The 14,463-nt window shown below is 24.7% G+C and overlaps 1 protein-coding gene across 2 annotated transcripts in view; it reads right to left on the bottom strand.

Annotated features, from left to right (window-relative positions):
- LOC136985493 (cell adhesion molecule Dscam1-like) overlaps positions 1-14,463 on the bottom strand; it is a 134,472-nt gene that overhangs the window by 84,571 nt on the left and 35,438 nt on the right. For both annotated transcript variants that reach the window (XM_067282785.1, XM_067282786.1), the window contains 5 exons: positions 12,577-12,864; positions 11,366-11,485; positions 9,578-9,760; positions 1,956-2,103; positions 179-327 (listed from right to left, as the gene is read on the bottom strand). In XM_067282785.1, coding sequence (XP_067138886.1) covers positions 179-327; positions 1,956-2,103; positions 9,578-9,760; positions 11,366-11,485; positions 12,577-12,864 — 888 coding nt within the window. The remainder of the gene's footprint in view (positions 1-178; positions 328-1,955; positions 2,104-9,577; positions 9,761-11,365; positions 11,486-12,576; positions 12,865-14,463) is intronic.

The raw sequence follows: 14,463 nt of genomic DNA, 5'->3' as shown, positions 1-14,463 counted from the left end.
AAAGCTGATCATAATTAAACAACGAATATTTTTCAAAAAATTATTTTTAGCTGCTGATTTTAAATAATCCTAAAAATACATTTTTGAAGTAAACGATTGTAGACTTTTATTAAATTTAAATGCGTTTTTTTGTGATTTTTTTACTGTTTTTAGTATCAATAATAAAATACAAACATACCTTGTACGGTTATTTGTATACTTCTTTCTTCTTTACCGTATTGATTTTGTGCTTCGCAAGTAAATATACCAGAGTCTGATTTCTCGGCAGATGTTATCTGCAACTGAGATTTAATTCCATCCGGTAGAATGGTATCATGTATAATATACCTAAATGTCAAAAACAAACAAACTATAACAAAAAGTAATTGAATTATGAATATAAAAAAACATATAATTATTTTAATATATCAATAACTAGGGAAAATTCTAATTATACTTCATTAATCAAAACATTAATTTTTATATGTAGTATCTCTATAATTACTGTTGAGATTAGACAACTGTATTATATATTTTTTCTTAAGAAACAATTTTCTTAATGGAAGAATATTATATTACTAATTAAAATCTAAAAATTAATGTTTTTTAGTAGAGTTGAAGTTTGTGAGGGAAAAAAGCAGAGTTTAAATAAATAAATTATGTAGAAATGCAGTACGATATTTCCTCCATCTTTATTTGGTTTGCAAGATCAAGATATATATATATTGGCAATACCGATCAAAGTTTGCCATAAGAAATATCGTGGAAAAGAGTTTCGAGCGTTTGAAGTTCAGACATTTCGTTCTACTTTTTCACACGAGTTTGGTGGTTATGCTTGTTTTCACGATTTTTATCATCATTTAGAAAGGCGGAATGAAAAAGTTTAAACTTTAATGATTCGTAACTTCAATCTTAACTAAATATAAATATACTTTTATATTTACATGTTTAACTTTGTAATGTTTAACTCTTATTATTATAATATTAATAAAAATTACATATTATAATATCTTGTTAATATTAAATATTTGTTATAAATAATACTATTAATAATTTTAAAAATTTTTAACTTTTCATTTTGAAATTTATATTTTATCATCTTGAAGAGAATTTTGCGGAATAAGTTAAACAGCATGAATAATTTCAAAATTAACCCCTTCATTTATTTAATTTTTTAATTCAAAACCTGCTATTACTACATTTACATTATATGCATAGATGTTTAAGTATATTGTTAAAAATAAAAAGAAAATTACTTTAACGTATGCTAATAAATTTCTTGAATTTCACGAATTTTCAATTACCGAAAACAATTAATTCTTATCTCAAAATTTAATTGATTTTTAGAAGTTTAAATGGATTAACTTCAAATCTTTTCTAAGAATAATCCCTAATAATCTTTAAAGTCTTTATTAAAGTTGTATTTTTTTGAATTTTGTCTTTCATTATACGATAAATTTATATTTTAATGTATATAATTTTAATAAATTATAAACATTTTTAAAGTAAAAAGTAACAAAAAAAAACAAAATTTTATGTCGTATTTTGCAATTAAATTCTTAAACAAGTTTTTTTAAATAAAAGAAAAAAGTATAATCTGATTAATACAAAACAAAACATAACTAGTTTAATTTTACTATTGAAAGGGGGAAAATATCATAAAAATGCAGCCATTTGGAACCTGGCCAAAATATCTTCCCCTGAGGATCGGTAATTTTATAACATAAAATTACATAAATCTAATTTTCCGCATTAATAAATAAAATTTAAATTATCTAATTTATATCTAGCTTCAGTTTTTATGACTAATCAAATTATTTATATAAAAATGAATTAAGAAAACGGATAGAAAAAAAAGATTGATTAAGATCGCAAAAATCAGGATGAAAAAGACTTTCTAAATAAGCTATAAGTAGAGTTGCATTTATCATAATTTTATTTTATGAAAACAAAACTGTCAGAAACTTATGTAGTACCTCGATGTTATACCGCGATCAATTGGTCTCTGGTGTCTTCTCCATGATATAGTCAAAGGCTTTTCTCCATATGCAACACAAACCAGTTTAATATCTTGTTTTTCTTTCACTGTTTTCATTTCAAAATTTTGCTCAAAATACGGCGGCACTAGAAATATAAATTTAAAATTTACTACAATATTTAACTCTTCAAATGTTCTTCTTTTAACTTATTCCCATATGACAACCTTACCAAAGAAATATTGTGTAAGATAAGAATTTCTACGCCAAAAATAGTATTATTTAAGGAAAAATTTACGTATTTTAATGATTAAATTTTATTTCTTTCTAAAATATTATTTTATTTAATAATATGTTTTGATAGCAAATGTTTTTATTTTTAAATTTGTTTTTTTATTATTTTATTTTTATTGTCAAGTCTATCAAATATATAATTTTCACTCTTTCCGAATTTTTACTCCCACGAGAAAATACTCTGAACAATTTTATTGAAAACAAATAATAAATTATATTATATTTTTCGTAGATAAAATTGAATAATCATACTACATTACATATTTTATAAAGTATAAATACTAAAAAGTTTCAATTTATTTTTTTATTTTATTTTAAAATTTATTTAAGAACTAAAACACAACAACTTTTTTTAAATGCTGAACATTTATTTACTTTTTCTCTTGGCTAAATGTAAGGGTTTGTTGTTTATTTAATACTTAACTTAGACTAAAAGAACATCTTTTAGTGCTTAAAATTAAAATTATACAAACAACAAAGTCAAACTATAAACTTAAAGTAAGGTTATAAAATTGAAGTTGTTCTAATTTTTATTAGAAAATCTTGTACAAACCCTATGTGTTTATACATATATAATATATATACATATTTACAGTTAGGTAATCGATAATTTTGTTTTAATTAAATAAACTGTCAGTTAAGAGGTGTTCTAATTATATCCACGACGGAAATTCCTCTCCACCACAGACTGAACTTATCACACTTATCATTTAACTTTGTAATTTACTCGGTCACTTATGTGGAAAAATCGAACCTAACACGTTGGTAGAAAGTTGTGGAATTTACAGTTTGATAAACCGTATGATGCTATTTCTGATGATAAGTCAATATGTCACAAATTGTGATTAAAATTAGCACACTCACCGTCCCTGTCATACACTCTTAAGAATTAATACTTGAACCCACGCCCTACCTTTTAATGTAAATATAAAGTTATTACCTGTTTCCTCTTACCAAAATTCTATGAAATTTTTAATTAAAAATTTTACTAACTTGTTTAAAATATAATAAAGAATTATTATAAGGCTTTAATAAGCTTAAATTTAGTAAATATATCACCTAGATTGCTACCAGATAGGAAATTTTAAAGATAATAAACTTTAAAGATTCAAATACATCTTTCAACATTAGATATAAGTCTCATAAATACAGCTGTACGTAATTTAATTACACTTAAGTTATAACTAATATCCTTATCTTTTTGTTTATTTATTATATATAAATCTACTTGAAATAAAAAATAAAAAAGAGCAACAAATTACACTAAACAATAAAAATTATTTGAATAAGGAGAATAATTAATGTTCATTATTAAACAATATAGTTATATGATGGATGATGTAAATCTATATAACTATAATCTTATAAAATTATTTCAAATTGTATGAAATTATATAATTATACCATAATTAATTATTTAAAACATAATTCTTATCCAACGTTATTGTTTTATTTTCATTCATCAGAGGGCAGCACGGGATTATGTTAATGGTCCCAGTGATTGCCCTAGATTATGATTTTAAAAAATAAAAAAAAAAATTAAAAAATAGATAATGCAGATTACGTTTTTTGGTATTTGATATATGAAAGAAACTCATATACTTCAATGTTAAAAATAAGAAAAATTGATAGCGATGCTATTTTTAGAAACGGTGTGGACTTGATAGCTGCATTATATTCAAATGCGAAAAAGTATTTTTCGTAACAAATAACGTATTATAAAATTTAAATATATAAATATTCATTTGTATATTTATTTAATTTACTTGATTAAATTATAATGAAATATTTAATAAAATATAACAAATGAATATTTTTTAAAATAAAAATTTAATAAAACGAAGAATTTAATATAATATAATATAAAAATTTATTAAATTAGAAACACTTTCTTTCTTTTAAATTAAATAAATGAATAATTATTCGGAAAATATTATTCACAGAAAATTAACTAAAAGAATTAACTGAAAGAAAAATAACTGAAATGAACTGAAAAATAAAAATTAACTGAAAGAAAAAATAATAATAATAAAGAATTTAACTCTTGATGTGAACTGACGTAAACTATATTCTGTAGAAGGTGATGAATTTTCCTAATTATACAATTGCTTTACCGTTTAAACATTAAAAATATATTTTAAAAACGGGTTGTTTAACTTTCCCGGTAACATTTAAAATTTTGGTGCCGCCATCTGTTATGATATTTTATTTTAAAACTTTTTATATTTTAAATTATTATAAAATGGCAAAGAGCTTAATTTTAAGAGTAGAGATCGATTTTATAAAAAATTGCAAGAGCTAATAATGAGTAAAATCGTCATTAAGTTCAACCCTACTCGAAATACGACACACGACACCTCCTATGTATACAACACGTCCTTTATCTCCCTACCCCGTCTACCTATAACCACCAAAATTTAACAGCATCAATCCTCTAATACACAAACTTCCCTGCAAAATTTCAGAAATTTTCGATAAAAAACACAGGAGTTATTAAGCTTCAAAGAGGGTGAACAAAATCGTGACACACTAATATCCATACATATAGAAAAAATCCTCAAATTTTTATGCATTTCTCTACGTTTCAAGATCCCCTGAGTCCAAAAATATAAAATACCTTGGAGTCATTTTCTGACCGATTGACATACTTTTCCTCTGTTATAATAGAGTCGGAAAAATAATAGTAATCGTAATTATTATTAGTTTTTGAAAATATTTTTGATAGTAAAGAATCTCCGATTTATTTTATTTAAAATCTTTAACTCTATATTAAATGAAAACGTGGCATTAATATTTTAAAATATTATGACATTTAGTATTTTATAAAATACATATACATGTACCACATTTATATAATATAATCTAACGATAAATCTTAACTCACTGAAAAAATCATTATTTTTCTATTTGTTAAAGGATGTTTTGAAAATATATTATTTATATATGAAGCGGAAAAACTGGAAAGTAAACATACCATGCATCAATCTATTTAATTCATAAGATAAAAAAATTCTGACAAAAATAATTTGATGTGAACGTCACTTTGATGGGATAATATTAGGGTCAAGGATTGTGCGGTTGAAATTGGTCCAAATTGCCAATAGTTTTTCAAAACTAGAGCAAAAAATAGCGAAACAGCTTTCTCATGTCTTATATATTTATCATTGATTTGTTTCAATGATATTTATTGAATATAGCATCTCTTTAGAAATCTACTTAAATCATCTCTTTTGGCCATAAAGAATATAATAGTAGCAATTTTTATTTAAAATAAGTATATAATTACTACGATTAAAACTTAAATTTTATTGTATTAATATTAATTTTTCAATTCTACAACAAAGAAAAATTAAGAAATAAAATATTTCCTATTCTACTATTTGTAATTTCTACAAATATATGATTAAAAAGTTATTTAAATTGGTGGAGAGGAAGATAGAAACATTTTATTCCCTGCAGATATATATTTAATTAAATCATAATATAAATATTTGAGATTTACTACTCAAAGTTTAAATTGAAATAAATAGATATATAAATTCTTTTCCCATTAGATTATCTTAATATAGTAATTAAAATTAAGTAAATAATTCTAATGTGAACTTTCCAATTAATAATAACAATTGAGTAGTAATTGAAATTAAGTTTGTATTATTTTTATATAAAAAATTGTATTGAATTGATTTAATTTGTAATAAATAAAATGTTAAAGTTGTAATTCGTGTGATCGGAAAGATCGCATGAATGACAAAACAGCTGTTTCGTGACATTGAAAAAAAATCTGCATTTTTCAGACGGTGAAAGAGTTGTTTTTGCATGAAGACATCTGGATAGTTTTTTTAATGCCATAGAAAACCATCTATCCATTTTGCGGATTGAAAATCGCAAAAACATTCGAAAACAAAAATAAAAAATAAATGTTCAAAAGGAATTTCAGTTATCTCGCGGTTTCTTCGATTTTATAAAACATTAAAAGGGCTTAACAAATTCACAGTTTTATAATTTTCTAAATTTAAAGAATTTATTACATTATTTACATAATATTTGAACTTTGGTTTAAAAAAACTATTATTTTATATTTTTAAACATCATCGAAACAATTATAAGGCTGCAATTTTTTTCAAATTGCAGAGCTATAAATTCTCACTGTCGTCTGTATTATGTCTGTCCTCCTTAATCTCGAGAACGGTGTTAGATAGATGAAAGTTGAGACCAGATATGGAAATATTAAGAGTAGAACGCCCCGATTAATTATATACGAACTTCTGGTATAGAACGGAATTAACGTAATTTCAGTTCAAAATTTCCCCCAGAATGGAGCTACATACATCCTGTACATCACACTTTTCCTGATAACAATAGAGTTGTTATCAGGAAAAGTGTGATGTACAGGAGCAAGACACTACTGACTTGCGATCGAGAGCATATATTTTAAATAATATAAATTAGGAATATAGTTAAAAATTTCAGCACGGTATTGCGACGATGTCATGATAATTTTTGCTCGTTTACATTAATAATTTTTTTTAATTAACTTATTAGAAAAAGTAAATATTAGTTTATATAAAATGAATAAATTTCCATTAAATATTTTGCCATTCTTACTTAAATAATCACATATATAATTTATTAAACGCATGGCAAGTTATAAACATTCGTTTAGAAAATTTATAGTAAATTATATTAATTACGTCACCAACTTATTATCTATGCATATAGGATATACTAGAATTTACGTATATTTTTGTCAAATTGAATTAATTTAAAGGAATAAGAGAAACTTTAATCAAAGTAACTTGTAATTGAATATGAAAGCTGTTGATTTAATTTAGTTAAATTTTAAATATCTTCGGTATGATAAGTGAATAAATATTCTATTTTAAAATATATCAAAGACTTTTTATTTTCTGTAATCTTTTCGATTATTCAGCAAAGTTTTCCCATTCTTCAAAAGTGTAAAATTATACGAAATGAATACAGTACACTCTTGATAATACGGTCTTTAATAACCTGCCTCTCAATTATTCAGTTTATCCCCGTGAGATCGCCTATTCGCTTCCGTTTCCATGAAAATGTTAGTCATGTTACACATCCTGTTTTTCTGTTTACTTAATTTTTTTATTTCTACGTACAGTACTGCATGTCAGTGCGACGTATTATTTCCCTGCCTGCATCCAAAAAGAGTCAGTACCGAAGAGCGACAGATCATGTCTTTAGGCAGACTTAAACTTAGTAATCCGGAATTCTCGCTAATCTGGCACCCCTCTGTGCAAAGAATGACTGGATTAGCAAAAGTCTAATTATTTAAGTACGTTAATCAGAAATTTCAGATTTAAAATATTAATATTATAATTTTTATATTCTAGGCAATATTTGTCTATAAAATCTTAATATAAAAATTAAATCTAATCGGCGAATAGTACCATATAATTATCAGAAATCTTTAACAATTCCGAGTGACAGAATTAATTCATCTGGATAGAAACATGATGCAGTCTTCCATCTATTATGAAGAGCGCGGAATCCCAATTATTTAAAGCTCACATTTCTCATTCTATTGAAAAGCACTTTACATTTTCTATAACGCAACACCATTACACGGTTTTTCTTTTCTTTTCGCTTTAAAAGATTAGATAAAGTCATTCAAAAGTAGGAACAAAATTATATATATTTTTTTATTTCTAAAAAAGAATAAGATAGGAAAGAATCTAAGCTGCACTATCGTATTCCTGCACATAATCTCCTTTATTAAAACGAATCATTAACTTAATTATAAATCAGGATATATACCCAATAAGGGATTTCAGGCATTTATCGTAATATATGGTCTATATAGTTAAATCATTAAAATTAATAATGTATTTAACTTACAAAGTGATTCAAATGATATGCACTTCATACACGAAGCATTTATAGTTTAGAGTAATTCCAAATTAACAGACCATCAGATTTATTACCGTCATTTGCACAGTGAAAAAATATAAATCTCTGTGCTTTAATTTCACTAATGACTCTAGAATTATATTAATCAATGTTTAATATTTTATTTTGTTTTGATATAATTTTTAATAATTTATTCTGTTGTAGCTTCCTATCAAATATTAAATATGTATTAATCGTATAATCTAAAACATTACAAAATTCAACAAGCATGAATTTCAAAAGAGGTGCTGATGCTTATATTTGTATATGAATTTATTCAAAGGAAACTGTTGTTAGTCTCTTTGAATAAATGCAATGAATAAAAAAACTAGAAAATATATTAGTTTCTTTTTACTATTACATTATACATTTTATTTATTTTTTTTCTTCATTCGTGGACACCATTGGATAGAAATTCTTTCACTTACAACACCACGCATAGGTTGCGTGACTTTAAACATTTCGTAAAAAATTCAATAAGAAAGAGAATAATCCATTAACAAGATTATAGCAATAGATCATAACGACGTTAATAAACTTCGCAGTTTTTTTAAATTTTATTTTTAAATTTATGGATGAAAAAATAAAAGCGAGAGTTAACAATTCTGATAGTTTTCAATATTTACGCAAGTTAACAATTTTAATTAAACTCAATTATTTTTCAAGATTGATAAAATAAATTTAATTTATATGGTAGACTTACGCAGACGGGTTTAACACTAATAAATTTATATTTTAAAAAATTTTGTTTTTAAAGTTCAGAAATTTAATAATATGTAAACATTATTCTTCTTTCAGAAAATGCAACAAAGACCTTTTAGTCTAAAGGTACTCAATAGCAAATTGAAATTTTCACTCGATATTTTCTGAGGTATTTAAGTTAGCTCAATAATCCGAAAGCTTGCACTAAGTGACAAATGTTATTTAAAATTCAAAATAGGCCTATGCGTGTACTAGTACACAATATTTTCCTACGCCTCCTGCACCTTATTAACTTTATTACACCTATCGGTTATAAATTATATTCGATGTAATGTTTTTATTTATTGTTGTAATTTCACATAAAATAACGCGTATTTAAATATCTTTACTTAAGTAGATAAATAATTCAAGTCATAAATAATGTAATAGATAATAATACACTAAACTTAACTGAACTAGCATTATCTAAATTGAATTTTACTATATATATCTAGAAGAGTTATAAATTAAGTAAGGATTAATATGTAAATCTCTTCTAGAATAATGTAAGAATGATAACTTTAAGTTTTAGTTTGACGTCTGCATAATCATTCGAAAGTTTTGTGATATTTGCCAAAAGACACCTTTAATATTAAATTACAATTTAGTAATTTAATTTTTATTTTGGAGATACGAGAAAGGTTGATGAAATTTTATTGATTTACCTTTAACTGTCAGTCTGACTACCTTTGATAAAGTAGAACCAACTCCGTTGCTTGCTTCACATAAATATAATCCTTCATCAGATTTTTGAACATCGGCGATTACTAAGGAACCGTTTTCCAAAACATACATATGAGAACTACTGACCACACTTTTAAATTCCGTGTTGGCTTTTATCCTTTTACCTAAAGAAATTAATTAGATAATTACTACACGCTTTAAAAAATAACATTATTACCATTTACAAAATTTTATTAAGATCTTTTTGATTTACTAAACAACATTTAATACCGTACAATATAAAATTTAATTTAATACCGTAAACAATAATAATAATATAGTATATTTGTTAGATAGTTCGCGTAGAAAGTTGTACTTAATCATCCTGTTAGAAGCTCGAAAAACTTATATGATAAATTATCGCGTTAATTTATCACTGGAAATTTTCCAAGATAAACTATAAATTATCGTTGAAGTATAAGAAAGTGATGGTTTTTGGTTATACACCTGAAAATTCTATGTTTTTACGTTGCTTCCTATAGTGTATTTTTAACGCTAAATGTATAGGTAAGCAATTATTATTATTTTGTTTTTTTTTTTGCTAATTCATCTCATCAATTATTATTATCTTTAAATTTTCAGTAATTTCTGTCAGTCTTTTGCTTTAAATTAAATATTTTTTTTTCTTTTTTTTCCTATTTTAACGTGTCGTGAAGGAAGAAAATTTTAATTTTATATGGTTAAGACATATAAAATTTATATGCAGGAATGCTACAGTCTATATTTCTACAATGTCATGGATTTTAGACTTTCTGAAAAAGTCATTTAAACACTGTCGAATTTTTTGTTATACGAGCTTTCGAAATGTCTGTCACCAACAAGGGACAGTCATATGGAAAAATTGATTTGAAAATACCCAGAGTGAAATGGGATTACTAAGCGCTTTTGGTATTTTAAAATAAGAAGTAGAAAGTAAAAGAACTTTCTATATTCCAGGAAAAAAACGAAAAAATTGAAAAAAAATATTTGAAACTAGCAACTATATTTAGATAAATCCTCTTGGCGTTTAACTCTTTTTTTATAATACCGTTATTGTTCAATGAAAAATATTTTTTATTTAAAAAATTTTTACAGATATTCATCTAATTTCAAGAAATTTAGTTTGAATTTTTTCAAACTAAATTTTGAACAAAATTATCAAGTTAAAAAAATATATATTAACCCACAATCGGCTAGAAAAAAAACAATTTCTAAAAATACTGATTCTAATATAGAAAAACGTGAAAAATAGTCAAATTTATATTAGAACAGATATAAATCTGTGCATTCGTTAAAAAGAATAACCAATAACCATAATAAAATTTACGATTTAATTCAAATTCAAAAATAAATAAATAAATAAATAAAAGATAAAAAAACAAATAAATTTCTATACGTAATTTTAAAAAAAAAGTCGAAAAATCTTCAGCTAATTAACCTATGCTTGGTGAATGTTTATCTGTAAATATTTGTCAAAGAAAAACTTGGATATCCTAGATTAAAAAGTAAATATTAGCTTTAATGATAGTAAAAAAATTTTTGCGTTAATTAAGAGCGATGGATTATCATTACGAATTAATTAAATTCTGTTTACTGATTATAAAGATTGAAGTTTTTGATATGCTAACGATGTTCACATAATAGCATTATTTTGATTCCTTATCTTGATTTAAGATTAATTAAGGTTCAACTTGAAATAAAATATATTTTCCTTTCTCTGAATTTATAATAATGCAAAAAAGAAAATTTACCTGAACTGAATTTCCATCTGTGCACAGGATCAGGGATGCCATCAGCTTGACAAATAAAAACGGCTCTGTGACCAGCAATGACAGAAAGGTCTTTAGGTTGCTTCATCCATTTCGGACTGGCTGAAAGCATACGTTAATTTAAATTTACTTGTAAAAGACATCATCTTAATAAAAGAATAAGTGTGTCGGATAATTTGTTCGGTTTCCTGTTAATTAAATTATAATATAACGTATTATGCTGTATAGCGATAATATTCTAATTAAATATTTATAAACTGTAGAATATTTTAGGAATTAATTTAAAGGTTGGATGCAATAAATGACAGAGATGTCAGAGGGGATGATGTTAACAATAATTGTCTTTATCAACCTTAATGGTTGGAAAAATTAGAACTAAGGTGAGAGATAAAATGCGTATGAGCTTTCATTAATGTGGTTGGATAAAGGTGTAATTCTCAAAGATTGTTAACCAATAAGATCAAACAAAATTTCTATTTTAGTTCATCTTTTGGTTCAATTTTTATTAAACCAGGTATTTGTGTGGTTCATATAATTCGTTTTATTTATTTTTTGTTCTTTTTTTCTTCTCTTTCAGATATTTTATGGTCTAAATTTTTGTAAAGATACTGGATATAATATAGAAATTATTATCCAAATCATTATAAAAAGTACAGTATAAACTGAAAGTAATATCCTGTCTACTAATTTCATTGACTTTAAAATTTATTAAAATCTTAAAAAATGATAATTAGATATTTTATTATATTAAAACTAAAATATCACTTTTTTTAAAAAATAAAATTAAACATTAAGCGCAATATTTGAAAATGTAAATAAAAAAAAAACCTAAATAAAAATAAGACACAAAGAAGAAACTAACTTTCTGGATAGTTTTAATTAGAAAATTTAAATATTAATAATTTATAAATAAATAAAACAAGTTAATTAGTGTGCGTGAATCGATTTCACTAACTAATTTCTCAAATCAGCAAAAGAGAAAAAAAAATCATTTATCGATTCCAGCTTATCCAGAAGGGATTTGTATAGGGGAAAAATTTAATAAAGATATATTGCATGCAAGTGAAAACACGACTGATAACTTACTATTCGATGCAACGACAAAACACCAAACATAAAAACAAAGAAATACGATAGAACAAAAAGCACCTATCAGCATTAGTAGGGTGACTAATGAGAATTGATTAGTTTACCTCTTACAGCCATATAAGTCGTATAAGATGTTCTAGCAGTACCAGATGTCGCTCGACAGGTATAATTTCCCGCATGATGTCTCGTTACATTTGCTATTGTTAACGAAGATGTAAATTCGCCCAGAGATGCGAGTTGAATATCCCAGTTTGCTGGTGACAGAGGGTGATTGTCTTTGAACCATTCAATAGTGATTGGCGGCTCTCCAGTCAGAACACTACACACAACCATTGTTCTCATTCCTTCCCTGAGGTCATCTCCAAATAAGAAAGGGTTGATGACAGGTCTTTCTGAAATGTAAAATTTCTTCTTTGGTACCACAACACTAACTTTATTTTATATTATTATTTCATGAGTAAAGAATTCTTAAGGGTAATCAATGAGACCTCTTCTCTGTTATTATTCTTTACTTTGATGTTATCTGATCAATTTTACTTGAAAATAATGACAACACTCTTATAAAAGTGTTCCTTTTAAAATAAAGCTATTATCCCGTTATTACATATTATAAAATAAAAGATACTTTTTAACGAATTTTTAAAAAATAAAAATAGAAGCAATTACTGCTACTCGATTATAATTTAAGCTTTTTAAAATTGATTTTCAATGGATTTTTTTAATGAGGAATCTTTATACTGTATGAAACAAAGAATAAATATTTAAATATTTCTCTAAACTACCAGAAATTGCACTTTTCCTCATACAATTTTCACCTAGTTCTAGATAATGCATCTCGTTAAACTTTACACAGTACACTTCAATGCCTACTTGCATGCAGAGTTAAACATATTTCTGCTACACGTAATATAAAATCTCTGTTTTTGTATTGCGTGTAAAATCATAATAGATTTGTAGAACTGAAAAATATAGTTGATGCTTCTGTATTAATCATATTGCAATATGGGGAGTTATTGAAAAGTGAAACATAATAATATTCAGTAGATAAATGGAACTTTTATAGATCTATTATATATATTTATGAGTATTAGAAGGTATTTATTAATTCTCTCCAGATAACTTGTAAAGGTTAATTCTAAAAAAACTAATTTTAAAATTTATTATTACGATAAAATTTAATCGATAAGTAATCGCTATCAAAGAGGGAATCCGATTTAAAATGATGATATATCATCATAATATAGATAGGAACTATAGATGTTAGAGATAAAATATAGTAAAGTGATAAGACCTGTTGTGATAACATATTTAGATTAGATCGCAGTAATTAGACTCTTAGTTGAATGTAATATATGCTATTATGAAGACAATATCGTATCCTATATCATCGATATCTCAGTTAACATAAATTGGGAGACATTTTAGCAATTTTCTAGTTCCATATAAAATTTTTTTCTGATTTTTATATTAGACTATTCTAAAACATGAATGAAACTTTCGTTATATACTAATTAATATATTTCTTTTTCCGATATGAAAGATAAATAGAAATATAACATATCAGTTCGAGATTTACATAAATCAGTTGAAGTAATTTCACATTTAAAAAAATTTGTAATACACTTTTTATTTTTTAAATTTCGATTCAAAATGAACATTTTCTTTCACTTTAATCTGATTAATAAGCAATTTATTGCGTACCGAATTGATATTCCATAGCGATTTAACTGCAATCGATGTAAAAATGTTTACGTTTGTTAAATTATTTTTCTTTTTTTTATTTTTATTGGTGTATTACAAACGAAAATATCATTAAAACATGTCTTCGGTTTAATCAAATATTTGGGACATTAAAACAAGTTCTTACAAAGGTTTAGATAGCAATATAAATAAATTAAACGACAAATCACATAAATTTAAATGAATATACGAGTAACAAACATTTCCAAAGTCAAATTTAATTACATGAGTCATTATTTTGTATTAATGTT

Source organism: Centruroides vittatus, unplaced genomic scaffold, assembly GCF_030686945.1.
Source record: "Centruroides vittatus isolate TY-2023 unplaced genomic scaffold, ASM3068694v2 contig_970, whole genome shotgun sequence".
NCBI classification, from domain to species: Eukaryota; Metazoa; Arthropoda; class Arachnida; order Scorpiones; family Buthidae; genus Centruroides; species Centruroides vittatus.
Note: the sequence above shows the minus strand (reverse complement) of the source record. Positions and strands in the feature narration are given on the sequence as shown.